Source organism: Tenrec ecaudatus, chromosome 6 (assembly GCF_050624435.1).
Source record: "Tenrec ecaudatus isolate mTenEca1 chromosome 6, mTenEca1.hap1, whole genome shotgun sequence".
In the NCBI taxonomy this organism is placed as follows: Eukaryota; Metazoa; Chordata; class Mammalia; order Afrosoricida; family Tenrecidae; genus Tenrec; species Tenrec ecaudatus.
The window spans coordinates 143911069-143931870 of NC_134535.1; the positions used below are offsets into that span (position 1 = coordinate 143911069).

General features: G+C 47.9%; 1 protein-coding gene across 1 annotated transcript in view; it reads left to right on the forward strand.

The window, feature by feature from the left end:
* The window catches only part of ITPR1 (inositol 1,4,5-trisphosphate receptor type 1), a 411705-nt gene extending 390986 nt beyond the window's left edge, over nucleotides 1-20719 (forward strand). The window contains exons 58-59 of the mRNA XM_075552323.1: nucleotides 11319-11480; nucleotides 19330-20719. Coding sequence (XP_075408438.1) covers nucleotides 11319-11480; nucleotides 19330-19416 — 249 coding nt within the window. The 3' untranslated portion in view covers nucleotides 19417-20719. The remainder of the gene's footprint in view (nucleotides 1-11318; nucleotides 11481-19329) is intronic.
* Nucleotides 20720-20802: the final 83 nt, after the last annotated feature.

Consider the following 20802-nt stretch of genomic DNA (forward strand, 5'->3'; position numbering starts at 1 on the left):
TCTCTGTTAACAGGGTTATGCACATCCCTCAGCTGGGATCAAAGGGATTCTCCAAAGACTTGATTCATGTGTAGATCCTGCACGTGGATTTTGGCTTTCAAAGGGATTCTCCAGAGACTTAATGTTGGCTTTCCACTGTCGTCCATAGCCTTCTGCAAGCCGGGTGTTCACAATGTAAGCTCTGATGCCATTCCTTCCTTGAGATTTAGATTATATTATTTCCAATCCTTAGATCACACAGGCTGGTGTGCTTCTGCCATGTGGACGTAGTTGACACCTCTCACTTACATAACTTCTTAGTTGAAGAAAAGCCTTTAAGACCCGACACTACTCCTTCTGGTGGCTGGTCACCATCTAGTTTCTTCACCACACTTGCATGTCTTCAGGGAGCTCTTCATGAGAATGAGCATCAAGCAGGGCTATGTCTTAAGAACAGACTTTTCTTAGATTGGGGCTAGAATTAAGTGCAAGTCCCAAATCCACCCATTATATATCTATGGCTTAGATAGCTCTGGTTCATGTTAGAGACAGCATTTGTCATTTTTTGTTAGAGAACATTATCACTCATTTCCCTACCCTCAAAGTACTGAACATAGAGCACTGGGACTCAGGTATATACAGGAATATGGTGCATGGGGCTGTGCAGCATCTCAGAGTTATGCATCGCCATTGCCAGGTCAGTCCATTGCAGATGGGGTTCAGGACCCACGATATTCTAATTCTGCATTGGGCAGTCCAGAGACAGAGATGAAATGTATGTGCTTATATGGGCGTGTGTAAGTATATAAACTATTTGCTTCCCCCAATTCAGCAGATTTATTGCACCTGGCAAATGCCATCTTCTCCCTCCTTACCCGGAGCCCCACTGGGCTGCCCCTTACCCCTTCAGTTCCAGATCCCCTAACTATACGTGTCGCTTCTTGAGGCCTGTGTACTCTATGTATTGCCTGTGTCTCAGAGGGCTGGCCTCTGGTCCCCTCCCACCACATGCCTGTCAGTGTACCATCACACTGCGAAGCCTGTGCCTTCCTCTGAGGCTGGAAGCTGTGCCACACGTATTTCACATACTGCTAGTGGACAAGTTTCAATGAAGCTTCTAGACAAAGATAGACTGGGAAGGAAGGAGGTTCCCAAAGTCAGTTGATGAAAACCCAGTGAGTCACAGCATAATCTGGCCTGGCACAGGGTTGAAAGATGAGCTTCTAAGTTGGAAGACCCGGAGAAGGCACTCCAGCTGCCATCATGGGCGCCGGCAGGCCAACGAGCTGGAAGGTGGGCAGGACCTGATGGCGTCTCGTTCTCAGGGGGCTGCCCTGAACTCGAGCTGTCTCGAGAGCCAGCGGTAATAGCATCATAAGCTACTGAGGAAGGGCCGTTTAACCATCTGGCCTTTATAAAAATGCTCTCTCCTGGAAGCTGTTCTGCGTATGACTGTCCTTATCAAGCACACGTTCGGCATTCCTTGAAACCTCTTGCTTTAAGATGAAATTTCTCAGCAAGCCTCCAGAAGAGATGAGAATGAGGAAAAGTATTAGTGCCGTCAACCTGTGAATGCCAGAATCCGTGTGAGGCAGGAACCTGTTGGAGAAGGAAACACAGGTATTTCCCACTGAAAAGGGCAGCGGCAGCGTGGCAGGACTGCATTGTGTCGGAAGCAGGGCCTGGTGAGACAGCCCCGAGAGCCCTGCCTCTCTTGGGTTTCACCGTGTGGTGGTGTAGTCGTTTGTATCGGAAGCTGTGGCTGTGCAGTCGAACAAGACCATTTCGCTTTTCAGAAGCCCACTTCTCTTTAGGGCCTCCGTTTTACCTGCTTCCCCACCCAAATGAGAAGACTGAACCCAAGGGCCTCTTTTGCTATTTTTTTGCTTCAAGAACTCATGATGCAACTTTCAAAGAGGCGGTAGGATTTCATGATTGAGGCGAAAGAGGTCGCCTGCCAGGGATATTGTCCAGATTCCCTCATCCTGTCCACGTCCTTCCATATCTCCTACCCTCTGATCCCAAGCATTCACCAGCTGGCTCATGGATGAGACTCTCCCCTTCTCCCTCCTGCCCCTTAGGGTGTGTATTAGAAGAAAGGATGGAAGTGTCAGGCTGGAGAAGGGGAGACTCTCGTCCATGAGCCAGCTGGTGAATGCTTGGGATCGGAGGGTAAGGCAAGTGGACAAGATGAGGGAGTCTGGGCTACTCACCCACGGCAGGCAGTTACTCTCCTCTCAGTGCGGTACCGCCTCTCACAGTCACTCTCAGTCAGTAAAAGGGTGCAGACTCTGTCTTCAGCCCTCCCTGACAGTAGGAAGATGGTGACAAAGAAGGTATCTCCTGTGACTTCTCTGAGAGGGAGCCTAGGCAGGGCTGGCCTGGAGCCCAGTGGTCTTTTCCAATGTGTGAACCCGTCAGATCATAAAAGCAGACCAAGCCCTGCTGGGGCAGTGGGGAGGAGAAGCGAAGTGCATTAATATGCGGCTCGTGGGTTGTCCCTGAGCATGTGTATCTGAGTGCTTCAAAGATAAGCCCAAGTATTCCCCGCTGAAAAGGCACAGAACTTTGGGGAGTTAAGTGGATTTGAAGCAAGCAAGCTAAGCGTGATTGTATAAAAATAAGAGATCAGAGTTGAAAACTAATTGGACCCAGAAAAATAACAGTGGGAAACCAAAAACAATGGCCGGCATCCCTTGCATGGTGCCGAAGGGCCCACTGAGCCATCTGACGACCATTGGGCAGGCAGGGAAAGAGCCTCAGTGAGCCTGGCTCTCAGACAGGACTCTGGAAGGAGGAGGGCGAGCTGGTGGCTCCTCACCAGCAGTCTCCGGTGGGCTCTCCCTAGCTGCCCTTGTGGAGCACAGCCCACTCGTCCCGTCTTCCTCCCTTGCCCCACGACCTCTGGTGGCCTCAGCCTGGCAGCCCTGCGGTGGCCAGACCCAGCTGCACCACCCCAAGTCCTCATGGGTGCCCATAGGTCCTTTCACCTGTAGCCCCAGAATGCCCTGAGAGAAGGATTCTGCTGCTGCCTTTCCGTAGGGATTTCGTCAGAAAGCGGTGTGGCTCTCCCATTGGCAGGAGTACGCCTTTATTACATGGCTTTATCCAAGAATAGCTAGTAACCGAGTCTGGGAAGGGTGGTTGGTAATTCCAGCCTGGTGGAAGATTATATAAGGTGGCCTATTTTAGCCGTGTCATTTAGCACACCAGCATGGGGCCACACTGACACCACTACTTGTGAGCAACCGGGGCCACCTTCACGTGGCTTCATTTACAAAAGAGAAATCCATGTCTCTGACAGGTTTTCCCAGACAAGAGGGGGGGGCAGCTTGACGTGGCGCATGAAGCCTGGGATGAGGGCAGCGCCCGCCGTCAGCCAAGGCAGAGGCAGAGCGGCGCAGTGTTTGCCTACCGTCTGCTCATTCGTGGAGCCTGTTCCGGCCGCTAACAGCAGCCCTGTGAGGTAGCTGGTGATGGCTTTTGAAGGAAAGGGAAGCAGACAGGCCCTAGGCAGCTCGCTGACTTGCTCGTGATCTCGTGGACACATGGGAGAGTCAGGGCTTGAGCTGCTCAGGGTCCCCAGCTCCACGTGATGGCTCTGTCCACTGAACAGATGGTTCTGTCTCCCCTGCTGTCTCAGAGCCAGGGGTGGCATGTGGTCTGCTCTCATTGTGCTGGGGGACGGGCTTTAAGGAGTTGGGGCTAGCCAACAAATCCTAAGAGTGGAGCCTGTTTTTGAATGACTACTTTTTAATATTTTTTTTTACTTTTCCATTTTTAATGCACAAAAGATATCAGCACTGGCCATTTCAGAGGCATCAGGCATTGTAAGAGATTGCCTTTCAACATTTTTCACTCAAAGAGGCAATTTCTGTCCATTTCTTTGCAGGACTCTTAGAAAAATGAGCTCTAAAGATCAGCCATCTTCATTTTTTTTTTTCGTGGAAATAATTCACCTTTCACGAAAGGGGGAAATGACGTGAACTTTATCAGTGTCCCGGAATCCTGGTTTTGAACAGCAGAGCACAGGCCGCAGTTGCCCTGTGCTGTGCTGGGAGGCCAAATGCCTGTTTCCAGGGCCCCGCCCCCACCTGGAGGTAATTTCTGTCACCTAAACTGCCTCTGGCATTCGGGGAAAATCCAGTCTTCCTGCTTGTTAGATACAAAGGAACACCTGGCATTTGAGTTGCAAGGACCGCCTCCTCGAGCCTTCCCAGGGAGAATTCTAGAGAGCCCAGAAGAGGTACATTTTTCCAGGGCCCATATTCTCTCTGTGACCCTGTCTTAACCTTCCAAGCCACCACCCCCATATTGAAAAAAAAAACAAAAAACTCTATAACTCTGTGATCTCACTCTGGTCTCAAGGAGCAGGAGTCTCCAAGCATGCTCGCACTGTTCCCAGGATCAGCAGAGCTCAACCTGAGCAGACGTTGTCTAAGGAGCTAGCTAAGGACCTCCGTAGCCTTTCTTAGAACAGCTCTTCCGTTCAGCCTGGGAAGAGGGAAACAAAAACACTTCTAAGAATGACTAGCATCTCACACCCTCCAGCGTTGTCCTCTCTCTCACGCACGCACACACAGTCTCCCTCCTCCCAGCCAAGGGCATTGCCAGAAGCTGGTCAGTACCAGACCCCAGTCGAAAACCTCCATGTTTGCCTTTGCAGGGACTTTTCCAACTTTACCTGAAAAAGAACTAAGCTCAACCTTTGCCCTTGTGGTCAGCCAGCTTCGGATTTGCCTGCAGTCAGTTTGTGGGCCCGACAAAGGAAGCTCCTAGCGTGGTGGGAACTGTGCTGGCTGAATTGCCGGAGGACCGGCTGGGCAGACAGTACCTCATGGCCTTGGTATGTGAGATGCCAGAGCAGCCAAAGTGGGATGCTCAGGATGAAGTGACAGATGCTGCCGGGAGATGCTCAGCAAACCCAGCCATTCCCCACCTCCACTACAAACACATACGCACACACTCACGAGCCTGGGATAAACAAAACAATGTTTTAGTTGGAATGACTTTCCCCAGGACGCAGTGGATGCCAAGACTGGGATGTGGTTTTGATCTTGCAGAGACACAAGGAGAGACGGCAAACATCTGCAACCTTCAGGCTCCCACGGACTTCATGCACACATTGTGCATGGAAGGCTTAGCAAAACAGGAAGTAATGGGTTGAGATGCGTACTTTCTACCCTGTATTAGTGATGGGGATAGTCTAAAAATCTGCACTGAACATTTTAGAATATCTGGTCAGAGGATGGTCCTGCAGGTGTGGGAATCTTCACAGTGGAACTTATCCTACTGAACAGGATGTGAGACAAAGTGGAATTGGAGGAAACAGTGTAGCTGGAATTGCTAATTCATTTTGACTACTAAGTACATCAACTCCAACTCATGGTATTCAGCAGAACACAGTGTTGCCCAGGCCGATCCTTGTAGCTTTGTGCCAACTCATCTCGATGAACAACTCTCTGGCCTCATTGGCCACTTCACCAAACACAAGGGCCTAGTCTTCCAAGTCTGTCTTAGATTGAAATCTCGCTGAAGCCTGCCTACCATGGGTGCCCCTGCTGATCTCTGAAATACCAGTGCCGTCCCTTCCAGCATCAAACCGATGAGTGGTGGAACTACTAGGTAAAATAAAAAGGCTGCACTGCCCTCAAGGTGATCACCACTCATAGGGATCACACTCTGTAGCACAGGGTAGAACTGCTGCTAGGGGTTTCTAAGACTAATTCACTATGGAAATAGCAACGCTCATCTTTCTCATGCTAAGAGGCTGATGGTTTTGAAATGCAGACCTTGTGGTTAGCAGCCCAACAAGTAACTCACTATACTACCAGGACACCTTGCAACCACTAGGTGTTCCTTGATAATCTGAGATTTGACTACACAGCCCGCTCACTCACTCACTCACTCACTGACACCAAGTTGATGCCAACTCATAGCGACTCTATGGTGCTAGCACATAGAATTTAGATTGGGGTGTCTACCCACCTCAGAGCAGAAAGGATAGCAAAGCATGCTGCGCAGGTCACCTGGGCACTCTCACATGGGCTTGCTTCATAGCATTAGGATTTCAGTGATTTCCTTACGGGCTTTTTCCTAAGTGGACATTAAGTTTGGAAGGAGATGATGGGAGAAATCCTGCATGGTGGCAATGATCAATATCTAGACAGGAAATCCTTTTCCTGCTGTGCACAGAAGGCTCCTCCTGCATGGAGCCGGTGGGCTCACTCCTAGAATCCGCAGCCATGACCCCAAAGTGGCCCACAGCTTCCACCTCTTTCAAGTCTTGGGCTTTATCTTTTAATATGCATCCGTTTCACAGTCTCTTCCAGGGTGTTTGTGTGAGTGGCAAAAGGTAGAACTCTTGCCTTTCATGCAAGAGACCCAGCCAGTGCACTTCACGCGCCCACCCCGTCCCCACCCCCTGCACCATCCATCAGAGACTTATGTGTTACAACGCTGCTTCCGGACCAAGAGAGATGCGGCAGAAAGGCCTGGTGACTTACTTCTGAAAAATAAACCAAACCCCTGTGGATCAGGAACGTCTGATCCGCAGTTGATCCTGGGGACAGTGCAGAAGCAGGCAGTAGCATTTTGTTCCTTAGGAACTGAGGGGCTGAGTGCAGCAGCTAACAGCAACCACCAGCCGCTCACAGGAGTAAGAGGAAGCTTTCTGGCCCTGTAAGGACTTAGACTTAGAAACCTACTGGGGCAGTTGTACCCTGCCCCATAGAGCCTGTAAGAGCTGGAATCAACTTGATGGCAGTGAGTCTAGAATATGGAATTTTTTAAGGACGCCCTATAGGATAGTTCTCTGCCACATGGCGCTGGAATGGCTCAGTGGCCTGCTTTGACCCCTTGTATCTGTCTCTTGCTCAGTTTTCGACAAGGTGCCTCTCTCGATAACTAAATTTCCAGCTCTCTGGTGACAGGAACTCTACCTCCCACTTCTAGATGACAGCCATTTCCTTTCTGAGGTGCTCTGCTCTGTACTCAGCAGCAAACACAGGAGGGCTGGCTTCCCTGAGCTGCATTTTCAACATGTGTAACCATAGCTTCTTCCAAGAGGCAGAGCCCTGGTGGTGCAGTGGTTACTTGTTGTTGTTACTGCTGTGGTAGTTATATAAGTGTCAATGTGAGAGGATTAAGAGTGAAGGGATGAAGTCTACTCTGTCAATCGGGTCATAGTCAATGAGGCTTCTTGTGTGGGCATGGCCTTCTCCTGAGAATTCTGGGATTTACCTCCTTGGTAAATCCCCCAGGGAGACACTCCCTGGGAGACATAGCAGCCGACAAGATACATGGGCTCACCCTGATGCAGAGATCCCTTGCCAGCACTGAGATGTTTCCAATGCCAGTTGATCCAAAGACTTTCTACACACTGGCCTGTGATCTTCCTGCGTTCAGTGTCATTGCATGTGTTTCGTGAGTCTGAAGAGGACTTGATAGATTGGTATCAGACATATGGGCTAATATCGGACTGATGGACTTGATCTGGGATGTTTTCTCAATGTTCAATTGCTCTTCTATATAAATCTCTGTCTTTGTACACATATGTGTGTCCATGGATTTGTTTCTCTAGTCTACCCAGACTAGCACAGCTGCTTACCACCAGTTCAGCAGTTCGAACCCACGTGCCTGTCCCCAGGAGAAAGACAAGGCTTTCTACTGCCATAAGAAGTTACGCTTGTAAGCCCACAGGGACAGCAGGGTTGCTATGAGTCAGAGTTGACGCCATGCCAGTGAGTTTGTTTGCTCCTAAGAGGCTGATTAGTGCTCAGGCTAGTGAATCAACAGAACGGTTGATGCTGGAGATACTGGGGAACAGACACGGGTGACGGTTGACTGTGATGAACACATTTGATGTCACTGTATGTGATGAGTGCTGACATGGCATTTTTGTTACGTACATACGCATTCACCACAATGCGGGAGGCAGAACAGATGCAGAGGTGCACAAGGAGAGTTACGAGGGGACCAGCCAGCAGAGTTAGACCTGTCTACAAGCCTGGCGCTCTCAGTATTGCTGGGACTGACTAGACACAGAAATAGGCAAGAAAACATCCCATTTAAGGACACACCCTAAGTTCCCTTCTAGGCTCTTAGACTGTGAGAAAATAAAATTTGCTCTTGAAAGTCAAAAAAAGGAAAATATATTTATTGAACCACCCAGTATACTCCATACCAACAGTTTACCACTGGTAAACACAGGGCCATTCTCAGATCTCTCTTGAAAGCCTGGAATGTGCACGATCTGTGAGGACAAGCGATTCTGCTTTCCAGCGCCCGCTTTGTCTGCAGAGGGGGCGCTGGTGCCACTCCCTCCTGGCACTGCCTTCCCTCCCGCCCGATGGGGGCTGTGCCCCTTTGTCCCTCTGAGTCTGAGAGGTAGTGGGACTTTGGGTGGCTCCTCGTGGATGTGTTCTTCCCATAGGCGTCAGCCTGTGGGTATCACAGGCCTCTGATAACTGTTTGTGTGATCTCAGCAGCCTGGCTTTGGGTTGAAATGGCGGCTTCTACCCCCCACTCCACTGTACCCCCAGCCCTCACCTTCACGGGAGCTGCTGTGCCTCGTTTCAGTGAGTCATTGCTAGCCACCTGCCCCTCTTGTGTGCCCTCTTCTTAAAGTTAGAACTCCCTCCTCCCTGGGAGTTCTCCAGCTCTGTGGTTGCACATACCTGAACCTCGGGTATTCCTCGGAGGGACGATGGAATATGGCTGAAGGATTGACGGGAGCCAGCCATGTCGTCCGTCACAGGTCGCCTCAGCAGCCTTTCAGGGTCTGTACCACGCTAACGTTTTCAGATGCCTGCTCACACACCCACCCCCTGACCCCACCCCTTTTTTGGTTGTGGATATGCAGAAAAAATAACTATACACAGGGCAACACTTCAAAGTTTTTTAACTGATCATCTATGAAATGGAGTCTTGTTTGAAATGGTTTCTTGCCCATTGCCCTGCGGTGGAAAATTGATAAAGTTGAATATAGGCTAACTCAAGTCACATGGAAACAAGTGTTTGTCCGGGAAATTGGTGCTAGTGACAGTTCGATTAGATGCTGTTGAGTCAGTTCTGACTAGGGGTTGAAATGCTGCCTGTTCATGTGTGAGTTGATTTCTCCTAAGGCTGCCCTGACTCTACAAGCCTGATATGCCCCTCCAGTGACCGATCCCCCTGATGACCTGGCCAAAGCAAGCCAGTATATAAGCCAATGTTGTGTCTTGATCCATAGGTTTCACTAGCTGATCGGACAGTGTCATGTCTTGATTCATAGGTTTCACTGGCTAATTTTCAGAACTAGATAGCCAGGCCTTTCTTCCTAGGTTGCCTTTCTCTGCCACTTCCACTGACACTTGTACACCACATGTAATTGTGCTGGTGGCCTGCCCCATCACAACAGCACAGAAGTCACCCCTCTAAGCAGGAGGGGAGAAAACGTCACTTTCCTTCTCCACATGCACCATGAACAACGTAGGTTCACTAGTGAGACATTTGCCATCACAGCCCAGGCAGGAAACAGATGAATACCGTCCCTTCCATAAAGGTTTATCAGGCACCTACTGTATTTTAATTGCTGTCCTGAGGTGACAGGCTATGGAGATCCGCCCACTAGATGCCCATGTGTCTTAGCAAATGCTCTGAAGTAGATGTGAAGCCGCATGCCAACGCAGTGTGCCTCCAAGATTTTTTCAACTCCTTCCTCTCTGGTTTCTGTCGTGCTAGATGGCCTCATGTCAAGAAAGTAAAATCGTCTCACTTCATTTGTAGTACTTCCAGAAAGACCCAACTCACTGCCATGGAGTCAATGCCGACTCAGAGCAACCCCCTGCGGGTTTGTGAGACTGTTTATGGGAGTAGAAAGCCCAGTCTTCCCCCTGTGGAGCTACTGCTGGTTTCAAACTGCCAATCTTGCCGATCACAGCCTAACACTTAACCCCTGCATCACTAGGACTATTGGAGTACTTGGACTTGTGGAATTTTAGTTCTCCTTACACTTCTATCAGGTACTCCAGACGTTAGCAAACTCTGCCCAGTGGCCAGAGCTGCCCTGCCTCTAGTAGTTGTTTTACCGAAATGTAGCCAGACCAATAATTCACGTATTGTCTGCTGTCTGTGGCTGTTTTCAAGCTATACTGCAGAGTCGCTGTGACAGAGGCCCTCCAAGAGACATAGCCAACAAAGACAAAAAGACTGACTATGTAGAAAAGATTTTGCTGACATTCAAAGCAATAGCAAAGTATTTTTAAGTGTATGTGATTGAAGGGGGGAGGATCAGGGAATGGGACCCGGTTTGTTTTAAAATGTAGTAGAATCAGATGTGAAGAGCTCAGAGGGGGCCAGATGGGTCAGTCCCCTTCTCTAATGCTGGCTAAGCTTTGCTTACTGTCGTCGCAGCCTCTGCATGGGGCTTGTGAGGCAGCTGCTGTCTAGGGTGAGGAGCGCGTGGGTAGAAGGAAGTGGAGTGGGAGGCCCTGGCCCATTCGCTTCGTCAGGGGTGAGAAACCACTGCTCACAGGCATAGGCTCCCTGCCACCATTGCTGTGGAGTCGTGTCCGGCTACAGGACAGGGTAGCACTGCCCGTGAGGGCTCCCAAGGCTCCCACCTCTGTAGGAGCCAGCTGCCACATCTGTCTCCCACAGGGACTGAGAAGTTCACACCTCTGACCTTTCAAGTCACAGCTTTAACCGCCGTGCCACCAGGGCTCCTTTACCAGAGCTTACTAAAAAAAAAAAAAAGTCACTACCATCTTGATGCTAGCTCATAGCAACCCTATTGGACAGGGTAAAGCGGCCCCTGTGAGTGTCAGAAACTAGCTTGTTATGGGAGTGAAAAAGCCTCACTCATCTCCCCGCCTCCCCCAAGCACCTGGTGGTTTTGAACTGCTGACCTTGAGGATCACAGCCCAACCTGTAACCACTATGCACTGTAAGCTTATTGCCACCAGGGAAGTGGAACATGGCCCTGGTCCCCACCCGGGGTCTGTTCACCATCCTCTCTCACCAGCCCGATGCTCACATCCTCACGTCTGCCACAGACAAGAGCTTGCTGGGGCCTCGGTGCATTTCACTTCCGTGCATTTGCAAACAGCGTGTTAGTTCTGCAGCAGACTGAGTGCTCCAGCCTACTGCAAGATGATCCTGAGAAATTCGGGGCAAGCTGGTGGGGGGCGGGGGGCTTCAAAAAGTCTGTAGGAAAACGGAACTTCAAAGGCAATGGAAGGTGGTGGTGGCCCTCCGGAAGCCCCCTCAGATGGCACAGTCAGCTGCAAGAGTGCCTGTCTGGTCTGGTGCCTCTGACCCCGCCCCTCTTCCATTTCTCTCCCCATTGTGGCCTGTAGGAGCGGAACCTCGACTGGTTCCCGAGGATGAGAGCCATGTCCCTGGTCAGCAGTGACTCTGACGGAGAGCAGAACGAGCTGCGGAACCTGCAGGAGAAGCTCGAGTCCACCATGAGGCTGGTCACACACCTTTCTGGACAGCTGTCCGAACTGAAGGACCAGGTGAGCACAGGGCCCCCTGCCCCCACGCCCACACCCCACTGAATTAGCAGAGCTCACAGGTCCGAAAAAGGGTACCCAGCAGCACAGGCCCGATGCCCTCGCCCTGCAGCTGCCTCCTTCACTCGCCTCTACAAAGGGCCCCCTGGTACTGCTTCTAGTGTTGTGAAGGATCAGGTCTTACCGTGAGAGACAAAACTGGGACTTGGGAGATGCAAATGCCGTTAGAGGAGTAGTGTACTCAACCACATGCATACAAGGTCTGTCCTACACCAGAGATCCTGACATCCAGGGTCGGGATAAACCGGGGTCGAAGAAATGCTCTCTATTTTCATTGACCTGCCGGGCAATTACTTGGGACAGTGGCGGGCATTATGCTGGGGATCAAACCATACTCTCCCGGAGCTTAGGTGGCCACCAGCCTTGGGAACATGGCAGGATGGATCCAGACCACCCTGCTAAGGGAAATATCCCAATAAATCTGCTTGCATGGATGTTGGGTTTCCCAGTGCATACAGAAGGCCTGCTTATACTTAACTGTACTGTGTTAAGGGTGTGAGACAGTGTGAAAAAGTCTGAAAGACCGAGAACCTCCACAATAGGACACAGTGCTCTTGGGAACCCAACGCCAATACACTTGCTTGACGCAGGGTTGCCACAAATCTCCAGTTTGTTTTAAATGCTTTAAAAGGCACGATCTGTGAAGTGCAAAACAGCAAGTTCAATAACCACCATATGTCTGTAGTCTACAGAATCACTGCGCAACTCCACCTCCTGCCCCTATCAATCACAGAAAATGCTCTGTCCCGCTTAAAGGATGTGTGGGGAAGAGGAACAGATGTGTTCTGAGCCTTGTGTACTCTTCCCCTCGCCGTAGAATCAATACCCCGCAGTCTCCAGGAGGCTGGCTGTCTATGCTAGAAAACAGCAGAGAGTCAGGAGTCAGGCCAGGAGGGCTCGATGGGAACTGACGGATGGCTTAGATTTAGTACTGAGTCGTAGTAACGGGGTTTTTCTGAAACTGAGTGGATGATGCTTGTACAGACTCAGGGCAGGGCAGCATTTTGAGCATCTGGGAGCTCCTTAGGCAAGATGATAAATGTTGCAGAGCGGTGGGTGTCCGGCAGGTCTGGCTGAGAGAGAAGCTGCCAGACAGATGCCTGGCCAGTGATGGATGACTGCGAAGAGCATGGGAACCAGTGAGGACGCAGTCTAGAGAGAAGTTCTTCCTGGGGATGGTTTACAGGAAATGTGTAATCATCCTACGTACAGTCCCAGTCCTTTCCAGGGATGCTACTACAGACAGCGCCGAGGTACCGTGCAGCCTCTGGTTCTCTTTGCCACATGAATTAAGATGCTAACATTTTTGGGGTTTTTTTTTTAGCAATTTATTGGGGCTCATACAATTCTTATCACAATTCATACATATACATACATCAATTGTATAAAGCACATCTGTACAGTCTTTGCCCTAATCATTTTTTTCTCCTCTTTTCTTTTTTTACATTTTATTAGGGACTCATACAACTCTTATCACCATCCATACATATACATACATCAATTGTATAAAGCACATCCATACATTCCCTGCCCCAATCATTCTCAAGGCATTTGCTCTCCACTAAGCCCCTTGCATCAGGTCCTGCTAACATTTTTTTTTAAAGGAGAAAAGCTTCTTTATTTATGAAGGCTGTCTACAGGGCTGTACTTCATATCTACCAAAAATAAATAGTAACCCAAATAAGGAAAGCTAATGAAGAATTAACTGGATTGCTTTGCTTATTATTTTATTAACACAAAAGAGCAAATGCTGGCTTACACCCTAGTGGCTCCTTGTGTCTCTGTTGGGAAGACAAGGATGTGCTTGAGGACTCCAGTCATGTTGGCATATTCTAATTTTTGCCATGTTTTTTTGCAAGAGGATGGTTTCAGTAATACTGAATAGTCATACAAGCAAGCGCTTGGATTTGGACTTGGGAAAGATTGACGGCTGAGACTGAAGAATAGCATTAGGAATGGCTCTAGAGACTAGAGAAGGGACCGCACTTTTATATGGCATCTGGACAATATCATTTTATCCAAGGGGCATTTCAGATTTGCTTGTCAGTATTGTGGACCCATCTTTGTGCATATGACTTATTTTATGGGACTGTAAACAGGAATTCTAGTTACTAGAGTTTCCCAATTGTTTAGACTTTGAGTAAGCAAGGCCGTGGGGTTCAAAGACTATTCGGGTCAGATTGTGGCATGTGTATGCTGCTGGTAAGCCCTCCTTGATGGGCCAGCTGTGAATTGTGGAGAAGCCAAGACTGGTGGGGTGGCCATCAGCCTTGCTCCATAGGTCTTCTTCCCAGGGATGCCTCGCAGGGAGTGAGCAGACTCTCTCCCGCCTCCAAGGAGGAAAAATCATGCCACACAGAGCCTCATCAGTTAATAACTTGATTGACAGGCCAGACTCCACCCCTTCACTCGTAATCCTCTAAAATGACACCAGATTATGTTATTGCCACAGAGGTCAAAGGAGGATACTCAGATTCAAGCTAGTTTCTCTAGTTAGGTAAAGATGAAGAATGGTGGTGAGAAATGGGAGTCTCGAGATGTTTTTGTGGTTTTGACCATTGCTACTACAAATGGGACGTTATGTGCTACTACAAAGGGTTATTTCAATGGAGTTGGATGATAGTTACCATAGATCTGACTGAATATGGTGGATGTTTTTAAAACAAAAGGTTCTGTAACAAATGCTGCTAAGGATAGGTTTTGGCCACTGTGTCCATTTGTTTTGATATTAGGTAACAATTACAGATATGAATGATGCCGATTATATCTGTATAAAAAAGAGAAACCATATGGGTATATAGGGTGGGTAGGCAGACAGACCGACAGACAGATTTGGGCGAGCAATGCCATAAGTTGTGAGAATAGACACTTATGGGCCAGGAAGGCCTACCTGGCTGGGAATGTTGATTGTGATTTGTCATGAGTCTGATCAGATCCCTAGGGATTTTGTCTCATTACTCATTCGATAGGGGTGGGTTTGGTTTGATAGTTGTAATTGGATGGTGACCACTCTCTAAAGGACCCCAAATTCTAACATTTGCCCAATTCTTTCCTATTTGTCAGTCACTTACTTAATGGCAATAACATTGATATGATTAATAATCATTCTGTCTAACAGGCCATGGCTGACCAATACAGGATATAAATAATCAAATTTGTGAGCTTACTGTGTGATCAATGGAAAAGAATCCTCTCCAATATCTTATCTGAGAAAAATGATATGTAACTTTTTTTTCATTTGATGTGTAAGTAAATTAAACTATCCCAAAAACAATCTTGGCATATTTTGATGACACTCATTAAGAAACTTTCTAGAGGTGTCGGTCTCACAGTGTGGCCCTTGGATCAGCAACATCAGTACCCTTCACAGCCCCATCCCAGACCTACTGAGTCTGAAACTCTGTTTGTGGGGCTTTTTGATCTATGTTTTTACAAACATGCGTGCAGGAGATTAAGCATCACTATAATCAGAGACTAGAGAGTGAGATTAACTAGATCGTTGCTAAGCACAGAAGATTACCAGGACAGTGGCCACCCGCGCAAGGAGCTTGGCCTCTCGTCTGTAGTATTAGGAGGCTCTGAGGCTGATGAGGGAAGAGGGCCACGCGGTCACTGTCTGAGGTAACAGTCGAGAAGAGGAGAACAGGGCCACCTGTGAGGTACTGTGCCAGGTGATGACTCTGAGTAGAAGACGCACCGCACCCACACACACAGATACAGATACATGTGTGTGTGCCTTGGTTAGAGAACATAAGACCCAGGGCTTAAAGAATAACTGAGATTGGAAAGTCAAGGAGCGCCAATTTAACCAACAGGCGTGCAGATCGGCACACATAAAAAGTCACCTCTGATACAAATCATCATTCAAATCAGACTTAAAGGGGTGAAAATGTAATGGCCACCCATGACACTGGGAAGACCTCAGCAGCTCCCAGTGGAAGCAATGAATACAATATTCCTGGATAGAGGTGGAGCACACCAAGATCCCCAAGTCCGCGAGAATGCATGCAACTATGACAGTCCAGACAGGTTTGATTAGGGTCCCTCAAGATTATCTGGCAAGGGAATAATTGGAAGAACGATGGATGGAAAACAAAACAAACTTGTGTGCTACGTATCCGACTATCAGGCAATAAGAAGCGTGCATTATTGGCAAAGTTGGTCTAAGTGAATTTATTCCTCATGTCACATTAAGTTCTCCCTCAGCTGGATTTGTGAGGTACAGTAGAGTGTGTAATGCCGCCTTTCACCTTAGGGCGCTTGAGAAGCTAGCTCACTGCCACAGAGTCGATTCCAACTCCTAGCACTGCTGCAGGATAGGCTAGAACTGCCCTCGGGTTTCTGAGACTGTCACTCTTTTTGAGAGAAGAAAGCCCCTTCTTTCTCCCATGGTGGGTTTGAACTGCTGACCTTGTGCTTAGCAGCCCAATAGGTAACTCAGCCCTCCACCAGGACTTCTTAAAAAGTAAACTCACTGCCAGCGGGAACGGTGTAATCAGATGCTTACGGAAAGCCTCAACGGAAGCTACCTCTTGGAAACGCTCATTGTGCTTCCTCACATTAAATGATAACTGAGAAAGCATCGTCCCAGGAACTTAAAACTAGTATTTCCGTTTGAAAGGGTAACGCTCTGGTTTGAAGAAAGTGAAAATACGCTCTTTTACATTGAGCCTTTGGTAAGCTAAAATCATTTGGCTGGGGGCTCTTACAGCTCTTATAACAGTCCATACATCAACTGTATCAAGCACATTTGTACATATGCTGCCATCATTTCCAAAACATTTTCTTTGTAATTGAGCCTTGGTATCAACTCCTCTTTTTCCTTTCTTCCCCCATACTCCTACCCTCATGAACCCTTGATAAATTATTTTTATATCTTACACCATCCGCTGTCTCCCTCCCCCATGTTTGTGCTGTTTGTCCCCCTGGGGGGTAGGGAGGCTAACTGTAGATCTTTGCAATTGGTTCCACTTTCTCCCCACACCCTCCCCTACCCTCATGGTAGGGTAGCAACTTCCATTATTGTTCCTGAGGGGTTTATCCACCCTGGAGACTATGTGTCAAGAGTTCTTATCTAGCTGTACCAGTGTACATGCTCAGATCTAGCCAGATTTGTAAGGTAGAATCGGGGTCATGATTGGGGGGTGGGGGAACCGAGCATTAAAGAACTAGGGGAATGTTGTGTTTCGTTGTTGCGATACTGCACCCTGACTGGCTCTTCCTTTCCTTGTGACCCTTCTGTGAAGGTATGTCCAATTGTCTACAGATGGGCTTTGGATCTCCATTCCGACCCACCTTGTTCACATTGAATTGTTGTTTGTTTTGGGTCTTCTGATGCCTAATACCTGATCCTGTCAATACTTTGTGATCACATGGGTTGGTATACTTCTTCCTTGTGGGCTTTGTTGCTTTGTTGCTAGATGCCTGTTTGTTTAACTTCAAGCCTTTAAGACCCCAGTGCTATATCTTGTAATAGCCAGACATCAGTTTTCTTCACATTAACTTGTGCACCCATTTTGTCTTCAGCTCCTCCAGTTCCCAGGGCATGGGGTCTATCAGCATAGTGTCTGGTCACCATGTGACTATCACATAGTCACCATGTGTCTGGTCAGTAGAGCATCGCAGGGAGTCAGCGTGTGTCCCGCCTCCAACGAGCTATTTATCTCCTTAGGACTCCAAATGAAGTCATCAAGCTGCGATCTGATTGACAGGCTAAACTCCACCCCTTCACTCTTAATCCTCAAATTGACACCAGATTATGTAACTACCACACTAGGTTTATACCTCTATAAATGTCTTTTGCCTCTTTTATTTCCTTTAATTTCCTCTTGTCCCACTAACATGTTTGACCTTCATTCAGCTCTCAGAAATTCATCTTGGCTACATTGCACTTGATCAGACCTCACCAGGCATTCTATGCCCTCATCACCATCAATTTTAGATCTCTTGTTGTTCCCTTTCCCTGCGTTTTTTGGCTCCCCACCCCACCCCCCACTGCCCGCCACCTTTCCCCCATCTCCACCCCTCCCATGTCCCCGGAGCCATTGGTCCCATTGTTTTATCCTCAGGATTGTTATCCTGATATCTTATATAGACATGAAAAAAAACAAACAAAGGAAAAGTAAAAAACAAAACAAAAAATAGCCTATGTTACAAGTGTGTCTGCTGATCCTTATGAATGTGTTACGATCGGGTCTGATGCAGTGCCAAGCCCTGCCCACCTATCCCCACGTCTAGTTTCAGGATTCCTCGGGAACTTTATTGCTTTGCTCCCCCTGCTGCTCTGTTGAGCTCCCTTTGTGTTACACCAGGTGTGTGTGTGGGAGGGGGGGGGGGGTTGTCAGACAGGCAGAATTCCCACACTATCTCCAGTGCTGCTCCCCATAGAAGCTAATATTGATTTGTGTTCGCTCAAGATATTTCTTACCAAAATGTTCTACAATTAAAAAGTGAGATTAAAGTGCTCATTATGTGCGCAACTCCATCCAAAGACATTTACATCCATTCTTGGTTCTCTGCCTCCCCGGGAAGTTGGGATTGCCATCCCAGTTATATGAAGGAACACAAATAGACTTTGATAAGTTAAATAACATAAATCCATAAGGAAATTTCTCGATCTGATACCAAAACCCACTCTTTTTTTTTGTTGGTTTGGTTTTTTGTTGTTGTTGTTTTGGCAACTCCTCCCCTCCCCCCTCTAGTTCACCTAACTACTCTGAGCGGGAGCATTTGTGGACGGCAGTATCTAAATCTATGTCATACTGCTTTTTACCCTAGCTGACTTAAGTGCCCAAGCCCAAATTCAGAGATCCGAGCCTAAGTGGGCTAAATCTGGTTGACCTCAGAGAATCTGACACGCCCGGAATGGCGCTGGGCGCCCGTCCATGTGAGAGCTAGTTTAGTGTCACGTGTCAGCCTCTTGCTTAGAGGTTTTAAAAGTACTTTTTCATTGAAACCAGTCTTAGGAATGGTTTCTCCTAACCATGAACAATTCTCAGCATCTGCTGGTGGCAAGAAATAGCCATTGCTAGAGCATCAGTTAAGGAAAGGAGCCAGGTGGTGGAGTGGTTCTGTGTTGGGCGGCTAACTGCAAGATCAGCAGTTCAAAACCACCCGCCTCTCTCTGGGAGAAAGATTGGGCTTTCTATTCTTTTAAAGAGTTACAGTCCCAGAAACTCGCAGGGGCAGTTCTACCCTGTCCTGTAGGGTCACTATGAGTCAGCATCAACTCAGTGATGTTTGGTTTGTTTTTGGTTTAGAGTGTCCATTATGGTATTTGGGTCTCGGACATAATGACAGTTTCTCATCTATGCAAATGTCTCTCTCAAATCTCAAACTAACCAGTCCAGAATCTTGGAGAAGAGGAGCCCGGGCTCCTGGGTGTGGCAGAGCCCCTGGCCAGCCCAGGATGCTCCGTATGCTGCTTTTCCAGATGGCAGGGCATGCTGTGCTCACAGTCCTCCCAAGTGACCATGTTCCAGTGAGCCTTTTGGAAATGGATGTGGGAAGAAGTCATCAGTCTGTGCTTGGGCTGGTTTTTGTTTCTTTATGAAGCAGGCAGCGAGGGAGACTGCCGAGTGTGACGGGGCATGACCAGATTGCAGAATTCCCCGCTCTGCCTAGGAAAAGGCCCTTTTTGAAGTTGGGTGTGTTTACCACAGTGAAGGCTCATTATTTATAGAAAGTGGGTTTCATATAAACCATAACCACAGAGGTGAATCTATGGTTCGGGATATGATTTGACGTACAGGAAGTGTCTGGGTACTAATGAAGAAACTTTTTAACTTTCCAGATGACAGAACAAAGGAAGCAGAAACAAAGAATCGGTCTTCTGGGACATCCTCCTCACATGAATGTCAACCCACAGCAACCAGCCTAAGTCACCGGCTCCAGCACCGAGGGAAAGGAGCGGAGGGCCCGTGTGGAACTGTGGGAGGATGGGGATGGCTCGCTTGCTTGCTGTGAAGGACCCACAAAAGCGACACGTATGCTTAGTACATGTGTAAATATCAGTTTTCTACTGTATGTATATGATCGCGACTCCCCAGGTCCGGTGTACCTACTGTCATGAGCATTGTTGGCATGGTGAGGCTTCATGCCTGCCAAAAATGATTAAAAATGCCTTTCTTTCAAGGTCTAAAGAAAGCATCTGATTTGCACTTGAAGCAGACTGTAGATTCAAAAGCATATGACATGTATTTTGTATTTAAGAACTAGAATAGCCCATATTTATGTTTTTTATAAAGCCGTGTAGTACGAATTATGCAATCACAATGAATTTGTAACTCCTGAGGGCCCCAGAGAGCGCGTGCACAGCTTTGAAGCTGGTGTGTTAAGTCTGTGTGATAAATGGCTGTACAGCGAGTGATGCTGCTGCTGCTGCCCAAACTATATTCCTAGTGCGTTGCAGGCCCCGGCCATTGTGGACCCTGTAGTTAGCCCGTGCCGATGCCGCTGCTCATTGCTGGTGGCATTCGTGCCTGTCTCACCGTGGTGATGCCCCAAGTCTCCGAACTGTTAAATCAGCGATTGCTGTAAGAAAAGCAACTGTAGTTTCAAAGAGACTTTTAAGCTTCTAAATTGATCATTTAAACTAATTATTTCTTTAAATAAGTGAGCCAAATTAGAAGCTCAGACCTTAGCTGGGGAAGAAGTTAATGAATTTTGTAAAGGGAACCTTTTTTGGCAAAGTCTGTGATAAATGCTGCATACTGCTGGCCAATCCGTGTCATCTCCTGGGTGGGTTCTGGCATCATGTTTTGAAGAAACGAGTAGTTGACAGTTTCTAGATTAATCCAAACAGTAGCTTTGATCTTTTCCCCTTTCACCAGACCAACATGCTGCAGTATCTCTTAAGTGTTAAGACAGTATTAGACACCCATAGAAAGATGAACTAGTCCATTAGCATCCGTAGTTGAACACTGACATATTATCCTTGTGAAAGAGCCACGTTTGGGTTTTATTTCTCTGTCACATGATTGCTTGATGGATGGAAAGTATCAGGAGGAACCTCTCTGTGTGTGGCCTAGTTTTATACCTGGATCTCAATTTACAAGCGAATCGCTCTGCCAACAAAGGGTTTTAAAATATACTGAAAGCAGAGTTCCGAAACGAGTACTTACGAGTTTGTAAATGCATATATAAAGATAAATATTTAATAAACGATGCAGGATAATACACAAGGATGGGGTGTTTTTCGTTGTTTCGGTGTTTCTTTGTGTCTTAATAGAGATTGCAATTGTCTGAGTAGATATCTTTAGGGCTC